The sequence below is a fragment of the Salvia miltiorrhiza genome, chromosome 8 (genome assembly GCF_028751815.1).
Source record: "Salvia miltiorrhiza cultivar Shanhuang (shh) chromosome 8, IMPLAD_Smil_shh, whole genome shotgun sequence".
NCBI lineage: Eukaryota > Viridiplantae > Streptophyta > Magnoliopsida > Lamiales > Lamiaceae > Salvia > Salvia miltiorrhiza.
Window position 1 is genome coordinate 19555574 of NC_080394.1, and position 17198 is coordinate 19572771.

The window sequence follows — 17198 nt, forward strand, 5'->3', positions numbered from 1 at the left end:
ATTAAAAAGGATACTCGATGAACCCGAGTAAGCATTAGATATTTCTTTGAAGAGTAATTCACATAGTTATAGACTTGACTAAAACATAATCAGTGTTTGCAGCGGAAGACATAACTGAGATACATGTATGCAGACATATATCTTTTCTGAGCCTAATTTCAAATTGACAAAAGCTCCACTCAGCAACACTTCATCATCCATCACAGCTCAACCTGCACATTCATAAACATATGCAGGGCTAAGTACAATAGTACTTAGTGGTAGTTGCCAAAACTAAAATATAAACTTAACATTTTATTAACAAACCACAACATCATATAAGAGACGTGAGTCTTCTTTCAAATCTTTTGCTTTCTAAACATTTCCAAATCTATAAATAGCGTGAGTGCATTCTTCATCATCGAAAGTCCTATTAAGAAGCATCGTGTCGTGAGGAAGGCCTTCCTCAACGAGCACAGGCATCGCGCCGTGAGGGAGGCCTCCCTCAGCGGACACGGCATCGTACTGTTGAGGGAGGCCTCCCCCAACAGACGCTAGCATCGTACCGTTGAGGGAGGCCTCCCTCAACGGACGTTTGACCGGCCAACCCTCTCATTGACTCACGGTCGCGTTGCAATATATATATATTTATCCTTGGCAAGATAGCTATTCGCTTAGGAATCGAATTCGTTAACATCATCACATAAGCATTTGATAATAAGCATAAAGCATTAAAGCGTAACTCACATAGGCGTTAAATAATAAGCATAAAACATTAAAGCGTAACAAAGCGTGAACCACATAGGCGCGTAACAAAGCGTAACTCACTTAAGCGTAAATCACTTAAAAGCGTAACAAAGCATAAATAATAAATTATAAAAATTTAAGTCGTAATTTAAGCGTAAATAGCATAGCGTAAATTATTAAAGCGTGACAAGCGTAGATAATAAAGAGAAATAAAGTTTTAACTCATTTAAGCATAATAAAGCATAACTCATTTAAAAATCTAATTTTGCATTTTAAAGCATGAAAGTTGCATAGTTCTTCAATAGCATTTTTATTTTACGCATAAGAAATGCCCACCTGGTAGTAGAGACTCACGACTAAGCCTTAAACTCTTGTGCTTGACCTTTAATACGAGAAAATAAAACAAGATTTTAATTCAAGGAAATTCTCAAATAAATGAGGATGCGTAATGTAATTATGCATGGCTCATATTCCTTTAATTATTATTCTGAGATAATAAATCTAGAAATTTCTAATAATAATCCAACTATAGGATTAAAGCTCGTTTCATGGGGTTGGATTATAAATCTTAATAATCTACTCATCTTGAATTATACTCATCTTGAATTAGTCTAACTCACTTACCAACTAATCATTAGCAAGTATTAAAATTAATCACTAATTAAATATAATTAGGATTAATAATGAGGCCTAAAATAATAATTCTTATTGGGTTAAATAAATAAATTTCATTGGACTTAATCAATTAAATTGTAGGAGCCCAAATAATATAAATTCGAGACCCATTATTAATAAATAATAGGAGTCCAAATAATAAATATATATTAGCCCAATGGAAATAAAATAAGCAAGGCCCAAATGAATTAATATCCGGCCCAACAAATAAACTGAACCAGGCCCAAGAAGAATAAAAACAAGCCCAAAAGAATCGGCCCAAACCCGGCCCAACTAAGGAAGGCCCACTCCTCTTTTAAGTCTTCACTCTCGGTTCTCTCTACCGACAATTCTCTTCTCTCTCTATTTTTTTCATTAAAGGAGAACACTCTTTCTCTCTCTTTTATCTTTATTAAAGTATAACACTCATTCTCTTTCTTAATTATCAAAACTCACCTTTTTTTTTTAAAGCAGAACTAACTCTCTCTCTTAATCCTCACACTATCATCGGTTCTCTCTCTCCCTCTATATTAAAGTAAAACATTCCTTCTCTCCCTCTATCTTTATTAAACCAAACATTTCTTCTCTCTCTTAATTCTAAAAAAAAAAACGCACGCTGCATCTCCCTCCTTCTCACAACAGCGCTCGGCTCTCTGTCTCTCAATCAAGAAAGGAATCGCTGCTCACATCTCTCTCTATCTCGCTCGATCTCCTCCGGCCGCTGCTGCTCTGCTCTGGGCCGCGACCAGCGGCGCTTGGCCTTCGGCCGCGCCGCCCCGCTCAGCCGCCTCCCTTCTGAAGCTGTTGCCGCTCCGCCTGAAGTCGACGAGTCAGCCGTCGCCGAGTCTCCCCTTTGCGGCAGATCCGCTGCCGCGGTTCCCTTTCCGGCGAAACCGGCATCAAGTCGTTGGAGTACCGGCGAGGCCGCAACCGGCCACTGGCGCTGCTCCCTTCGTCTCTGACTTCCTCTCTTTCTCCATCCTTTCCTCTCTATCTCTGATCGTGCTCTCTCCTCTCAAATTGCATGACCTCAGCCGTGCATCCTCCTCAACAGGCTCTGCCATGGCCGAGTCCGGTGAGGTTGGCGTCGGCATCAGACCTTGCCCAAAACTCTCATCTTCCGTGTTTCTTCTCTGAAATTTCAACTCCAGATTATACCCCCAATCGAACCCTAATTCTTTCATCATGGACTACCACCGCTGCTGTCCTCTTCGGTGTAGACGGGCTCGATGCCTCATCGCGCCGTTGTTATAGTCAGATTCCAGCGAGGCAGCAAGGGATCGCCGCCGTCATTCCCTCGGCTCGACTGAACAGGTACATCGATATAGTCCCACTTCCTTTTCCTTCTACTCAAGTTCACTTCTCAAATTTACGTGAAGTCTTGGTTCTATATACTATATGTGCAAGAGATTAATGGCGTTGTGGGGTTGCTACTGTGTTAGCATTTAATTTCTCGAGTCCAGTGGGAATCATAAACGCATACGACATTCTACATAACATGTGTAAATCTGTATTACTGAAACGTGACTTTGCTAAGTCCATTATGCATATATATCTCAATTCTTTATTCTGACTTTCTAAAACATAAGCATACTTGTTGGTGTGAATCATGTAGCATGAACTAGAGTAAAAATGAGATTAGCAATCACCTGTGTTTTTTTGTGCTTGGTTGGCTGCTGTGCTAATGAATTCAGGAATGAATAAACTGAAACATAATTGTGGATTTTGCTTAACCATTGCAGGCTGAACTCAAGAAGAAAATGGAGAAGTTTAAGTTGAGCTTACCTCTTGGGGTCCACATTGCAGCTGAAATAAACTCTCTATGATTTTTGGTGCATAAAGGAAGGAGGGGGAATCGTAGTTGGTGATTTTCAGGCTACTATGAAGCCCTCAATTTATAGGCAGATTAGGCCGCAAAACTTGAAAACTATTTACAGCAAATGTGGAAATTTTGCTGCAACTTTTGACAAAAATGAAATTGGTTGGTGGCTGCCATAATTTTTTTTTTTACTAATAGTGAAATTTCATGTGAGACTTTGAAAAGTGGAGTACTCATAGGGTGCGTCTGATCCTAGTTGTATCTTAGCATGCTTCAAATATTAAATTGTGACTTTTGCAGGGAAAAGAGTATGACCTTAGCAGAGTTAAAGAAAAGGGGCTGCTATGCGTGTACTATCTATATTTTATTTCTTGATTTTGTATACTCTATTGATAGTGTAGGAGCGTAGGGAGTGTGAAAGAAAAATGATGATTGTAAGTAAATAGAATTGAGGTGACTAATAAAAATCTCTTGCCTTGATTAATTAATCAAGTATTTGTAAAACAAATATTGGGTTCTACTAAATAACGACACTTCGTTATAACTCTCTACGAATTAAATATCTAATTTAACTCGTTCTTAAATTCGGAATTATATCACGACTTCCAAGTAAATAATAGAAATAATATTTCTATCGCATATAAATTAATAACTTGACTTCGCTAAGTCAGTTATTAAACTGGATAATAAATTATTGAATGCTTCAATAATTCAATTGCGATCATATCACGCAATGGCATCAAATTCAGATTTCTGAGCTGAATTAGTTGATAACTAAACACTGGATTTACCATAACTGAAGATGCAATATAACAATTATTGCAATCACTGATCTTAATAAAAATAAATAAATAAATAAAAGAGCGGGCTACTACATACTACCTCCCTTAACAAAAATTTCGTCCCGAAATTTGCATACTCCGAGATGTTTAAGGTAACTAATTTGTCCCTTATCTTCTACACTTCTTGATCGATTTTTTTTTTTTTTTTTTTTTTTAGTATCTTTGTATAAAATATGATGTTTCCAATCACTAGATTAAAGCGGATATCAATGGTAATCCTAAGTTGTGTGATTATCACTAGATTGCACTTAGCTCACTCGAAGCTGATTATTACCATGCATGGTGTGGTAGCAAGGATATGTAAAGCATCTCTACTAAACATGATAGTGATAAGTATTCTTATAAACTTATCATACCTTCCAAGTGTCCCTGGTTAAAAGCATAAGTTGCCCCCTGTTGTGGTGACTGTTGTTCTTGAGGCTGAATTTGAAGGTGTCCGCGTATTGCTTGTAAGGGATGGGTGTGGGTGGGCTTAGTTGTTGAACCTTGTTGTCTGTTGGGACACTGTGTGGAGTAGTGACCTTTTTGGCCACAATTGTAACACCCGTTAGTTCCAGCCCGACAGATACCCCTATGCATCTTACCGCAATTGGGGCAAGGTGAAATTCCTTGCTGACTTCGGTTACCCCTAGTTGGGTCGAAGTTAGTCTGTGTCTCATGCCTTTGTTGATTAAACTGTTCGGCCTGTTCATTTTCTTGCCATACTCTTTTGTTGGCTTGACTGATATTGTCTTCAGTGTTGCCCCATTTGCGCTTCCCTTTGAGAGTATGTGAGGGTGCTGGTGGGTTATTTGGCGTCGAGGTCAGTGGTGGAGCTGACTTATCCGATGGCATTGCAGCTTCAATGTCAAGTGCCCTGTTCAAAGACTCCGTGTATGAGAGTCCTCCGTGGCTTGCTAGAGTCATCCTAATTTCATGCCTCAGACCGGCACAAAATTTTTCTGCCATCTTCTCATCTGTGTCCACTTGTTGTGGAGCAAATCTAGCCAGGTTGCAGAATTCCCTATCGTATTCAACCACAGATTTCTTTCCTTGCTTCAAATCGTAGAATTCAGCCTCTTTCTTCTTCCTATAGCTTTTCGGAATATATTTGTCATATAATCCCGCCTTAAAATCTTCCCACGTATAAATTGCCCATTGTTCAGGGGTCATAGTTTTTCGACGTGCCTCCCACCAAAAATCAGCTGATCCTGTCAGCTGGAATGAGACGCAAGAGAGGCGCTCCTCATCAGTACAACGTAGGAAGTTGAAGATGCGCTCCATTGCACGCACCCAAATTTCGGCTTCAGCCGGCTCGCTCGTCCCACCAAACGTAGGTGGGTTTTGTTTTAAAAAGAGTTCCTCGACTCTCCTAGTTGGGGGCGGAGGGTGTGGGTTATGTTCTTGATCATTTTGGGGTTCTTCTGGTATGGCGTTATGGTTTCTGCGATTGTTATTATTTCTCACAGGGCGACCTCTCTTAGGTGGCATTCTGATAGCAAAGATTTGTCAATTAATACACTCAAGCATATAATACAAACCTCAAAAGAACTCTTGTAAAGGTTAACTTGTTATAACTTGTAAACAAGTCATGACTCTAATGACAACATTGATGTAGTAAACTTTAAGGGTCCTTAGCATCCCAAATCCATGAGTCATAAAAAAAATTAAGCATATAATATCATAGTATCTCAATTTGATACTTAGGCATAAGTCATGGAGATTTATAGTGGATATAAATCACGAGCTTATAAAAATTCTATACATATCACTTGTCTTACTGTCATCACTTCAGTCACCAAAAGATATAGTTGAATTTCTTCTACGTTTTCTTCTATGTTCTGTCGTAGAGGTGATCTCCTAACTTAATAGCTCTATGTTCATGGGAATTCATACCATAGTCATACTTAATCGTGCTTGCGTCGGTCATTTCACTCAATAACAATATAACTTAAGTATTGACTGATACACACTTTGATGTCGTGTCAATTCCCACTTTTCGATCATGCCAAATGCTATAAAAGATTTCAAACATCAACTCAAAACTTGGAAGAGCTTACCATTCTGCTTCGTTGAGTGTGATGCGATGAAGTGTTGAGCTTTGTCGATTGAACTCTAGACACTCTAGTGATCCAGTCTAGGCTTGACTAAAATAAATTCTTAGACTCAGAGCAAATGAACGCTCTGATACCATTCTGTCACGACCGGCCTTAACTAAGGATAGCTAATCCGGGAAATCGTGACTAGGGAAGGGATTTAAGAAGCGGGGTTAGAAAGGGCACATTTGACTCATTCATAACTTGATTATAGACATTGATATCTAGCATTAATTCTTGAAATAAAATTTAAGACATTGAAGGATTGACGCATATAATTAAAAAGGATACTCGATGAACCCGAGTAAGCATTAGATATTTCTTTGAAGAGTAATTCACATAGTTATAGACTTGACTAAAACATAATCAGTGTTTGCAGCGGAAGACATAACTGAGATACATGTATGCAGACATATATCTTTTCTGAGCCTAATTTCAAATTGACAAAAGCTCCACTCAGCAACACTTCATCATCCATCACAGCTCAACCTGCACATTCATAAACATATGCAGGGCTAAGTACAATAGTACTTAGTGGTAGTTGCCAAAACTAAAATATAAACTTAACATTTTATTAACAAACCACAACATCATATAAGAGACGTGAGTCTTCTTTCAAATCTTTTGCTTTCTAAACATTTCCAAATCTATAAATAGCGTGAGTGCATTCTTCATCATCGAAAGTCCTATTAAGAAGCATCGTGTCGTGAGGAAGGCCTTCCTCAACGAGCACAGGCATCGCGCCGTGAGGGAGGCCTCCCTCAGCGGACACGGCATCGTACTGTTGAGGGAGGCCTCCCCCAACAGACGCTAGCATCGTACCGTTGAGGGAGGCCTCCCTCAACGGACGTTTGACCGGCCAACCCTCTCATTGACTCACGGTCGCGTTGCAATATATATATATTTATCCTTGGCAAGATAGCTATTCGCTTAGGAATCGAATTCGTTAACATCATCACATAAGCATTTGATAATAAGCATAAAGCATTAAAGCGTAACTCACATAGGCGTTAAATAATAAGCATAAAACATTAAAGCGTAACAAAGCGTGAACCACATAGGCGCGTAACAAAGCGTAACTCACTTAAGCGTAAATCACTTAAAAGCGTAACAAAGCATAAATAATAAATTATAAAAATTTAAGTCGTAATTTAAGCGTAAATAGCATAGCGTAAATTATTAAAGCGTGACAAGCGTAGATAATAAAGAGAAATAAAGTTTTAACTCATTTAAGCATAATAAAGCATAACTCATTTAAAAATCTAATTTTGCATTTTAAAGCATGAAAGTTGCATAGTTCTTCAGTAGCATTTTTATTTTACGCATAAGAAATGCCCACCTGGTAGTAGAGACTCACGACTAAGCCTTAAACTCTTGTGCTTGACCTTTAATACGAGAAAATAAAACAAGATTTTAATTCAAGGAAATTCTCAAATAAATGAGGATGCGTAATGTAATTATGCATGGCTCATATTCCTTTAATTATTATTCTGAGATAATAAATCGAGAAATTTCTAATAATAATCCAACTATAGGATTAAAGCTCGTTTCATGGGGTTGGATTATAAATCTTAATAATCTACTCATCTTGAATTATACTCATCTTGAATTAGTCTAACTCACTTACCAACTAATCATTAGCAAGTATTAAAATTAATCACTAATTAAATATAATTAGGATTAATAATGAGGCCTAAAATAATAATTCTTATTGGGTTAAATAAATAAATTTCATTGGACTTAATCAATTAAATTGTAGGAGCCCAAATAATATAAATTCGAGACCCATTATTAATAAATAATAGGAGTCCAAATAATAAATATATATTAGCCCAATGGAAATAAAATAAGCAAGGCCCAAATGAATTAATATCCGGCCCAACAAATAAACTGAACCAGGCCCAAGAAGAATAAAAACAAGCCCAAAAGAATCGGCCCAAACCCGGCCCAACTAAGGAAGGCCCACTCCTCTTTTAAGTCTTCACTCTCGGTTCTCTCTACCGACAATTCTCTTCTCTCTCTATTTTTTTCATTAAAGGAGAACACTCTTTCTCTCTCTTTTATCTTTATTAAAGTATAACACTCATTCTCTTTCTTAATTATCAAAACTCACCTTTTTTTTTTAAAGCAGAACTAACTCTCTCTCTTAATCCTCACACTATCATCGGTTCTCTCTCTCCCTCTATATTAAAGTAAAACATTCCTTCTCTCCCTCTATCTTTATTAAACCAAACATTTCTTCTCTCTCTTAATTCTAAAAAAAAAAACGCACGCTGCATCTCCCTCCTTCTCACAACAGCGCTCGGCTCTCTGTCTCTCAATCAAGAAAGGAATCGCTGCTCACATCTCTCTCTATCTCGCTCGATCTCCTCCGGCCGCTGCTGCTCTGCTCTGGGCCGCGACCAGCGGCGCTTGGCCTTCGGCCGCGCCGCCCCGCTCAGCCGCCTCCCTTCTGAAGCTGTTGCCGCTCCGCCTGAAGTCGACGAGTCAGCCGTCGCCGAGTCTCCCCTTTGCGGCAGATCCGCCGCCGCGGTTCCCTTTCCGGCGAAACCGGCATCAAGTCGTTGGAGTACCGGCGAGGCCGCAACCGGCCACTGGCGCTGCTCCCTTCGTCTCTGACTTCCTCTCTTTCTCCATCTTTTCCTCTCTATCTCTGATCGTGCTCTCTCCTCTCAAATTGCATGACCTCAGCCGTGCATCTTCCTCAACAGGCTCTGCCATGGCCGAGTCCGGTGAGGTTGGCGTCGGCATCAGACCTTGCCCAAAACTCTCATCTTCCGTGTTTCTTCTCTGAAATTTCAACTCCAGATTATACCCCCAATCGAACCCTAATTCTTTCATCATGGACTACCACCGCTGCTGTCCTCTTCGGTGTAGACGGGCTCGATGCCTCATCGCGCCGTTGTTATAGTCAGATTCCAGCGAGGCAGCAAGGGATCGCCGCCGTCATTCCCTCGGCTCGACTGAACAGGTACATCGATATAGTCCCACTTCCTTTTCCTTCTACTCAAGTTCACTTCTCAAATTTACGTGAAGTCTTGGTTCTATATACTATATGTGCAAGAGATTAATGGCGTTGTGGGGTTGCTACTGTGTTAGCATTTAATTTCTCGAGTCCAGTGGGAATCATAAACGCATACGACATTCTACATAACATGTGTAAATCTGTATTACTGAAACGTGACTTTGCTAAGTCCATTATGCATATATATCTCAATTCTTTATTCTGACTTTCTAAAACATAAGCATACTTGTTGGTGTGAATCATGTAGCATGAACTAGAGTAAAAATGAGATTAGCAATCACCTGTGTTTTTTTGTGCTTGGTTGGCTGCTGTGCTAATGAATTCAGGAATGAATAAACTGAAACATAATTGTGGATTTTGCTTAACCATTGCAGGCTGAACTCAAGAAGAAAATGGAGAAGTTTAAGTTGAGCTTACCTCTTGGGGTCCACATTGCAGCTGAAATAAACTCTCTATGATTTTTGGTGCATAAAGGAAGGAGGGGGAATCGTAGTTGGTGATTTTCAGGCTACTATGAAGCCCTCAATTTATAGGCAGATTAGGCCGCAAAACTTGAAAACTATTTACAGCAAATGTGGAAATTTTGCTGCAACTTTTGACAAAAATGAAATTGGTTGGTGGCTGCCATAATTTTTTTTTTGACTAATAGTGAAATTTCATGTGAGACTTTGAAAAGTGGAGTACTCATAGGGTGCGTCTGATCCTAGTTGTATCTTAGCATGCTTCAAATATTAAATTGTGACTTTTGCAGGGAAAAGAGTATGACCTTAGCAGAGTTAAAGAAAAGGGGCTGCTATGCGTGTACTATCTATATTTTATTTCTTGATTTTGTATACTCTATTGATAGTGTAGGAGCGTAGGGAGTGTGAAAGAAAAATGATGATTGTAAGTAAATAGAATTGAGGTGACTAATAAAAATCTCTTGCCTTGATTAATTAATCAAGTATTTGTAAAACAAATATTGGGTTCTACTAAATAACGACACTTCGTTATAACTCTCTACGAATTAAATATCTAATTTAACTCGTTCTTAAATTCGGAATTATATCACGACTTCCAAGTAAATAATAGAAATAATATTTCTATCGCATATAAATTAATAACTTGACTTCGCTAAGTCAGTTATTAAACTGGATAATAAATTATTGAATGCTTCAATAATTCAATTGCGATCATATCACGCAATGGCATCAAATTCAGATTTCTGAGCTGAATTAGTTGATAACTAAACACTGGATTTACCATAACTGAAGATGCAATATAACAATTATTGCAATCACTGATCTTAATAAAAATAAATAAATAAATAAAAGAGCGGGCTACTACAGGTGGGGTTGGGGTGGGGTGAAATCTTATGCATTTTTATATGAAACTTTATGCATTTTTATATGAAAGTTCATGCATTCTCGTATGAAACTTTATGCATCTAAAATATACCTATTTTGAGAAAATCTAATTTTTTTTTTAATTTCGAAAATTAGATTCCAATTTTACCCCTCTCCAGATTTTGCCTTGAAATGCCTTGCCACGTGTCACCATCTTGATGCGCCACATGTCATAAATGTGTGGTCTAGAGTTGGATCTACGGATCTATTATAAGCTTGGATACTACCGGAACCCAACCATATCTATTATATAATAGGATTAAGCCTTAACCTATGTGGCATATCTAAAATCTCACCATTTCAAAATTTACCATATATAATCTTCATCATTTATTAATTAATTAACTATTGCATTCCATATAAAGATCCATTAATCTTAATAAATATAATTAATAATAAATGTATATATATATATCTATAATATTAACTTACATATAGTCTAAATTGATAAATTTTATTATTTATTTTATCTCGATAAAAATTAATCTTAATAAATATAATTAATAATAAATTTATACATATATAATAATAAATTTTATTATCATTAACTTACATATAATCTAAATTAATAAATTTTATTATTTATTTTATCTCGATAAAAATTAGATTTACATGTCTGACAAGAAAAAAAATTATAAATGATTTTAATTGAATGTTAGTGATTAGATGTATATTTGTTATTAATTTTATATTTCTCAAAAGTGTGTATATATATTATATGTATATATATATATAATATTTATCTTCTTAATTTTCAATAAAATCAATTTTAAATTGAATTTGAATTGAGACATGCACGCGTATGTAAATTATAAACGGGACAGGTCATTGATTTACATGTTTGAATAATAAGGCACAAATTCTATAACCTGATTACTTTAAAACAAAATCGTATTTTATGTCTATCAAAATAATTAAAATTTTATTTTTTTATGAAATATATCCGTACATTTTATTTGTATAGGGAAGAAAAATATATTTTTCATATCTAAAAACTTTATTTGTTTCGGTTCGTAAATAATAATAATAATAATAATAATAATAATAGTAATAATAGTAATAATAATAATAATAATAATAATAATAATAATAATAATAATAATAAATAATAATAATAATAATAATAATAATAATAATAATAATAATAATAATAATAATAATAATAATAATAATAATAATAATAATAATAATAATAATAATAATAATAATAATAATAATAATAATAATAATAATAATAATAATAATAATAATAATAATAATAATAATAATAATAATAATAATAATAATAATAATAATAATAATAATAATAATAATAATAATAATAATAATAATAATAATAATAATAATAATAATAATAATAATAATAATAATAATAATAGATAGATAGATAGATAGATAGATAGATAGATAGATAGATAGATAGATAGATAGATAGATAAATTATGAAATTAGTAATGCATAAATGAAGAATTTAGATAAAGAACAATAGAGGATATGATGTTAAAATACATTAAAAATATTTAATTATGTATTAAATTTAAAATAATCTCAATCGAGTGAATAATTCATATAAATTACCTCATTTCACATTGATTTTTTTTTATAAGGTTTCACTAAAATAAAACTTATATAAGAAGAAGCCCTTGCTCTCCAAATTAAAATATCTATATTTAATTGGTGGAATGATTGAGACTAATACAATTTGAATTGCTCCAAGCGAGATGATTCTCGTAACCCAATTAAATGATGATACTCACAAGTTAAATTTATTCTTTCAAACTCCAAATGAGATGATTCTTGGAACTCAATTATAATATTTGAAGCTAATTAATAATGCATAAAAGTTTGTCAAGATTTTTTCAAGTTCCATACAAAATGATGTTTACAAGTTAGTTATGATATTAAAAGCTCCAAATCATACAATCTCACAAGTCAAATTTGATTTTTAAACCTCCAAATAGTGATGTTAAAAAAATTGACGCATAAAAGTTCATTTTTTGTATTTTAAGTCTAAACGAGATGATGCTCAAAAGTCTGGTATTCAAACATTAGATGTCGTCTTCCGGGCTTTAGATGATGATATGATCCTACAAGGTGGTTCAGACAAGATGATGTTCAGATGAAAAAAAAAATCTTCAATATTGACATTTTTTCAAAATATTAATAAATAAAAATTTATATTAAAAGAATATTTATTATTTTAACAAAAGGTTAACATTTAATTGAGGAATATGATTCAGATTAATATAATTTCAACTATATTACCTTAAAGTTAGAGCCAGAGCCAAGTCGCCAGATTCAGAGTCAGAGCTAAGTCGTTAGAGTCAGAGCCAGAGCCAAATCGCCAGATCCAGAGTCAGAGCTAAGCTATTGGAGCCAGAGCGTGGAGCCACACGCCAGAGACAATTCGCTAGAAGGCGGAGCTACTTAGCAGAGCGGAGCCAAAGAGTAGAAGTCTGCCCCAAGGAAGGAAATACAGAGCTACTAGACAGAGCGGGATGATGAGGACAGAATCCAGCTCTGTAATTAGGGGACAACGACCTGACAAGTTATAATCTAATAATAGCCTTAATTAGTTTAATGGCGAGCATGCGAAATAGATGACCAAACGAATTTACTACTTTACCCCGACTGTAATGCCTATAAATACCTACGATGATGAAATAAAGCACACGCTCTCTCTTTTACTGCTTTAAGAACTCTTCTCTTTCCTTTCTCTCTAGAGTTTGAACTAATAAAATTATATACATAAATAAAATATCTAAATTGTTAGAGTTATGTTTGTTAGATAGTTGACAATTGGAGTCATGGTTGAATATAATTTCATATTTGATGATGCTCTCTCAAACTCTAGATGAGATGATGCTCAAAACTCCAGACGAGATGATGCTCTTTCAAGTTTTAGACGAGATGATTCTCTTTCAAGTTTCAGATAAGATGATGCTCAAAAGTTAGAGGTGATCTGTCAAATCTGCGACAAGATGATGCCCACAACTTGGTTGGTCTTAAAACTCCAAATGATACGATGTTCGATAAATCAGTTATGGTCTTTTAAATATCAGACGAGATTATTTTCATAATTAGTTATGCTTTTAGAAGTTCGGAATTATATGATACTCACAATTCAATTATGATTTTTCAAACTCCATATAAAATTATGGTCAAAAGGCAAAAAATAAAAATAAAAAATTGAACAAAATTAATAAATCTTGTAACAACAAATGCAACAAATCAATCCTCCATTATACCTATGTCAAATTTATATGTATTTCTACTCTTTTTTTTCTTACGCGTCAACTTTTTATAAAATTTCATATGAAAACTAATGGGTATTTTTATGATCTCAACAAAATTAAAAATTTAATTACTAAAAGTTGTTGAGATTAATATAATTTAAAATGTATTACTAATTTAATTTAATTAATTATATAAATAATTTACATAAAAATTTATTTTATATAATTATCATAAGAATAACATAAAATATATAAATTACAAGAAAATATAGTATATATATATATATATATGGAAGGGCTACTGTGATAGCACCTCTTAATGAACAAGCTTTTTCACTCCACCATGGCGGCCCCTAGCTTTTGAAAAATCACAAGCTTTTTGTCCCCCACGCCAATCTTTGGCAGCACGCCGATCCAGGTCCGGCCTTCGCTTCACGCCTCCAGGCCCTCCGGCGACCGGTGACCAGCGACCTGCACAGCGCGGCCGAGAGCACGCCGCGACTCCAGGTCTGCCGCTTGCCGATCCAGACAAGAGAGAAATATATGGGATTTGGAACGAGAGCAAGAGAGTGAAGAAAAGCTGGCAGCACGCAGCGACTTTGGCAGCACGCCGAGTTGGACGGCTCCACCGCTTCTCCAGCTCCCCACCGCTTCTCCGGCCGGCCCCGCTCCAGGACGGTCTCTCATCTGCTCGGATTCTCGATCCGGTGGGCGGCGCTGATAGCACGACGGGCCTGCCGATCCAGAGGGCTCTCACCGCGAGGGCTCTTCTCCGATCCAGACTCCGGACTCTCCTCCGTCGAGGGTTCTTCACCGATCCAGACTCCAGACTCTCCCACCGCGAGGGCTCTTCTCCGGCCGGCCGCGAATCCAGACTCTCCACCGGCGCTCCTGCCGGTGATGGATTCGAGTTCGCCGGAAGTCCATCGTGACAAGGGGGGCCTCAATCTTCCCCTGGTCTCTTCTAATTTTGACAGGTCTCGATCTAATTCCCCTGCCAATGTTCCGTCTCAGCACCCGCCTCTCGTAAAGCCGGGTTATTCTTCCGGCGCAGTGGCTGTTGGGCAGCGCTCGTCGGGTTTTTCACCGGCGCAGAGTTTGATCGGTGAGCCTCACCAGGCCATCCCTGGTTTGATACAGCCGCTGCCGACTTCAGTAGCGCAGGTGCCGGGTTCTGCTCCGGCTGTTTCTTTCGCTGCCAAAGTAGCTGATAAAGTCCAACCCAAATCCCTTAAGAAGCCGGATGTTGCAGCATATGGCCTCCGAGGCCTTCAAATACAGCGACAAGGAGAGGTTGTCACCCTTTCAGTGCCCAAATCGGAATATCAAACAAAGTTGGAAGAGTTTCAATTTGCACTAATCGGTAGACTTATCCAACGTAAAGGGGACAAGCCACGCACGTTCGCCGACCTCTCTCATGAACTTCGAACCATATGGCAGTGCGCCGACTGTCAACTGGTGCCCATGGCTAAGGGATTCTTCGTTGTTAAATTTTTGACGATGGAAGCGAAAAAGAAAGCTAAGGGGAGTTCTTTTCTCCAACTGTCAATCGGCCACGTACGCTTCCGTGAATGGACTAGGTATTTCGATCCGTATAAGGAAGTGTCGTCTCTGGCTCAGGTATGGGTTCGGATATATTATCTCCCTGTGGAGTTATGGACTCCGGTGATTATTGTTGGTATAGGTCGTGTGCTTGGTCATCCTATGCGAATTGATAATGCCTCCGCAACTGGTCATGTGGGACACTTTGCGCGGGTTTTGGTGGAACTTGACATGGCTTTGCCTATTCTCAACTCGATGTACATTGATGACGGCGATAGATCGTTCTACATTGAGTTTGGTTTTGAATCTATGCCCCTTTTTTGCTCGCGTTGTAAACTTACAGGTCATTCAACGGATAAATGCCGGAGAGCTGAGAGAGCCACGAGCAAGCAAAAGATCACTGAGCCTCCTGTTGTGGTTGTGAAGAATCTTGATAAGGAAGAGGGTCCGACTCCTGCATGGCAGCCCAAAGTTGATATTCTTAAACCTCTATCAGGTCCTGATCTTCTAGACGCGGCACCTTTTAAGAAAAATGATCTCCCTCTGGCGGGGGATGCTAACCGATATCAAGCGCTTGATGAGGATGAGGAAGAGGAAGTGGAGGAGACTATCATTGCGGACTCCAATTATGAAGCAGAGCCTTTACATGAGGAAGAAAATGTTGGGTCGCCTCACACGGACAAGGCTAGTGATAAGGAGGGCTCGAATGTAGAGGGAACTTTGGAGTTGGATTCTGGAACGAATAGTGGAGCTGTGGCAGAGCAACAACCGGTAGTTGGGGCAAAAGATTCAGCGAGCCAGCGGGTTAATTCGCCGATTAAGGAAGTTGATTTTGATAATAAATCCATTTCTTCTCCGGATGACATGGCGAGTCGTATTATTAGGTTAGAGGAGCAAGTTAATCAGGGGATGCAGTTGCTCTCGGAGCAGAAGCGCGGACGTGGCCGTCCAAAGGGCTCGGTAAAGGGACGAGACCCTATACATGCAATTCCAGAAGGTTGTATTAAAAGTCGTCTCAGGAATGCGGAAGAAATGGGTAACAAACCGATGGAGTTTGTGGTTGACGTTACCAATAGGCCTAGTATGATTGCAATGAATAATGTCGTCCATAGGCGTTGGTCGGATGATTTGGATAATGATCCTGACTTTCCTTTTTGAGTTCTTCTCCTTCGCTTTTTAAGTTTTTGTACCCTTAGTCTGCATTTTGTGCTTTCAAGGGATGTTTTTTCTTTTTCACTTTATAATAAACCTCAATTTAATAAAAAAGTGATAGCACCTCTTAAAATAAGAAATAAGAATTAAAAAAAATATATGAATTTTATATCAAACATGTATGAATTCGCTGTATAAAGATATGAATTGCGAAAAATAAATTTTTGTTATCTTTGAGATTCGAACTCAGGATCATGAATTCATCCAACAAGATGATGAATCAACCGTAGATCTTGATGATCTAATGACTTAAAATAGTTCATATTTTATATTCTAAAATGTGTTTTTTTAATGGGGTAAAAGGTAATTATGTATTTCAAATTTAAGTTATTCCAAGATTTAAGAGATACAATATTTATTATAATATTATTTTCATCTTATAATCAAATCCACTATATATTATTCTTCAATCAAACGAAATATATCAAATTTACCGTTTTTTTTTTTAATCTTTGTATTTTCAATTCTCTTAGACATTGAAGATAGAGAATCAAAATATAATTCGTAACAAAAGTACTTTCAATTCGTAATATAGAATGAAAAATTTTCATGTTCCACATTAAAGATTTTTTCACAAACCTATACATTTTGCAATCCAAATTCTGAAAACTGCACAGGCCGCCGCAACTATGGAGATGGAGCAGTCTGGTATTGCGCTTGCTTCATCTTGCTCGAAATTTAA

The 17198-nt window shown here is 36.9% G+C and overlaps 2 protein-coding genes and 2 long non-coding RNA genes across 6 annotated transcripts; 2 read left to right on the plus strand and 2 right to left on the minus strand.

Moving 5' to 3' along the window:
• Position 1: 1 nt before the first annotated feature.
• On the minus strand, positions 2–1111 carry LOC131001727 (uncharacterized). The gene is made up of 2 exons (XR_009094007.1): positions 1063–1111; positions 2–212 (listed from the first exon to the last, which is right to left on the minus strand). It is a non-coding gene; the product is annotated as an uncharacterized LOC131001727 (long non-coding RNA).
• Positions 1112–1939: 828 nt separating this feature from the next.
• LOC131001699 (uncharacterized) lies at positions 1940–3707 on the plus strand. Of its 2 annotated transcripts, none has more exons than XR_009093976.1 (2): positions 1940–2694; positions 3123–3707. XR_009093976.1 is itself a non-coding variant. In XM_057928279.1 (2 exons), the coding sequence occupies exons 1-2, from the start codon at positions 2405–2407 to the stop codon at positions 3606–3608; spliced, it is 399 nt and encodes a 132-aa protein (XP_057784262.1). In that variant the 5' UTR covers positions 1980–2404; the 3' UTR covers positions 3609–3707. The 2 variants fall into 2 exon arrangements, 1 of the variants encoding a protein (XP_057784262.1); XM_057928279.1 differs by having other exon boundaries at positions 1980–2694; positions 3500–3707.
• A 2687-nt stretch (positions 3708–6394) lies between these two features.
• On the minus strand, positions 6395–7504 carry LOC131001728 (uncharacterized). The gene is made up of 2 exons (XR_009094008.1): positions 7456–7504; positions 6395–6605 (listed from the first exon to the last, which is right to left on the minus strand). It is a non-coding gene; the product is annotated as an uncharacterized LOC131001728 (long non-coding RNA).
• Positions 7505–8355: 851 nt separating this feature from the next.
• LOC131001700 (uncharacterized) lies at positions 8356–10100 on the plus strand. Of its 2 annotated transcripts, none has more exons than XR_009093977.1 (2): positions 8356–9087; positions 9516–10100. XR_009093977.1 is itself a non-coding variant. In XM_057928280.1 (2 exons), exons 1-2 carry the CDS (start codon positions 8798–8800, stop codon positions 9999–10001), a joined length of 399 nt encoding a protein of 132 aa, XP_057784263.1. In that variant the 5' UTR covers positions 8781–8797; the 3' UTR covers positions 10002–10100. The 2 variants fall into 2 exon arrangements, 1 of the variants encoding a protein (XP_057784263.1); XM_057928280.1 differs by having other exon boundaries at positions 8781–9087; positions 9893–10100.
• The last annotated feature ends 7098 nt before the right edge of the window (positions 10101–17198 follow it).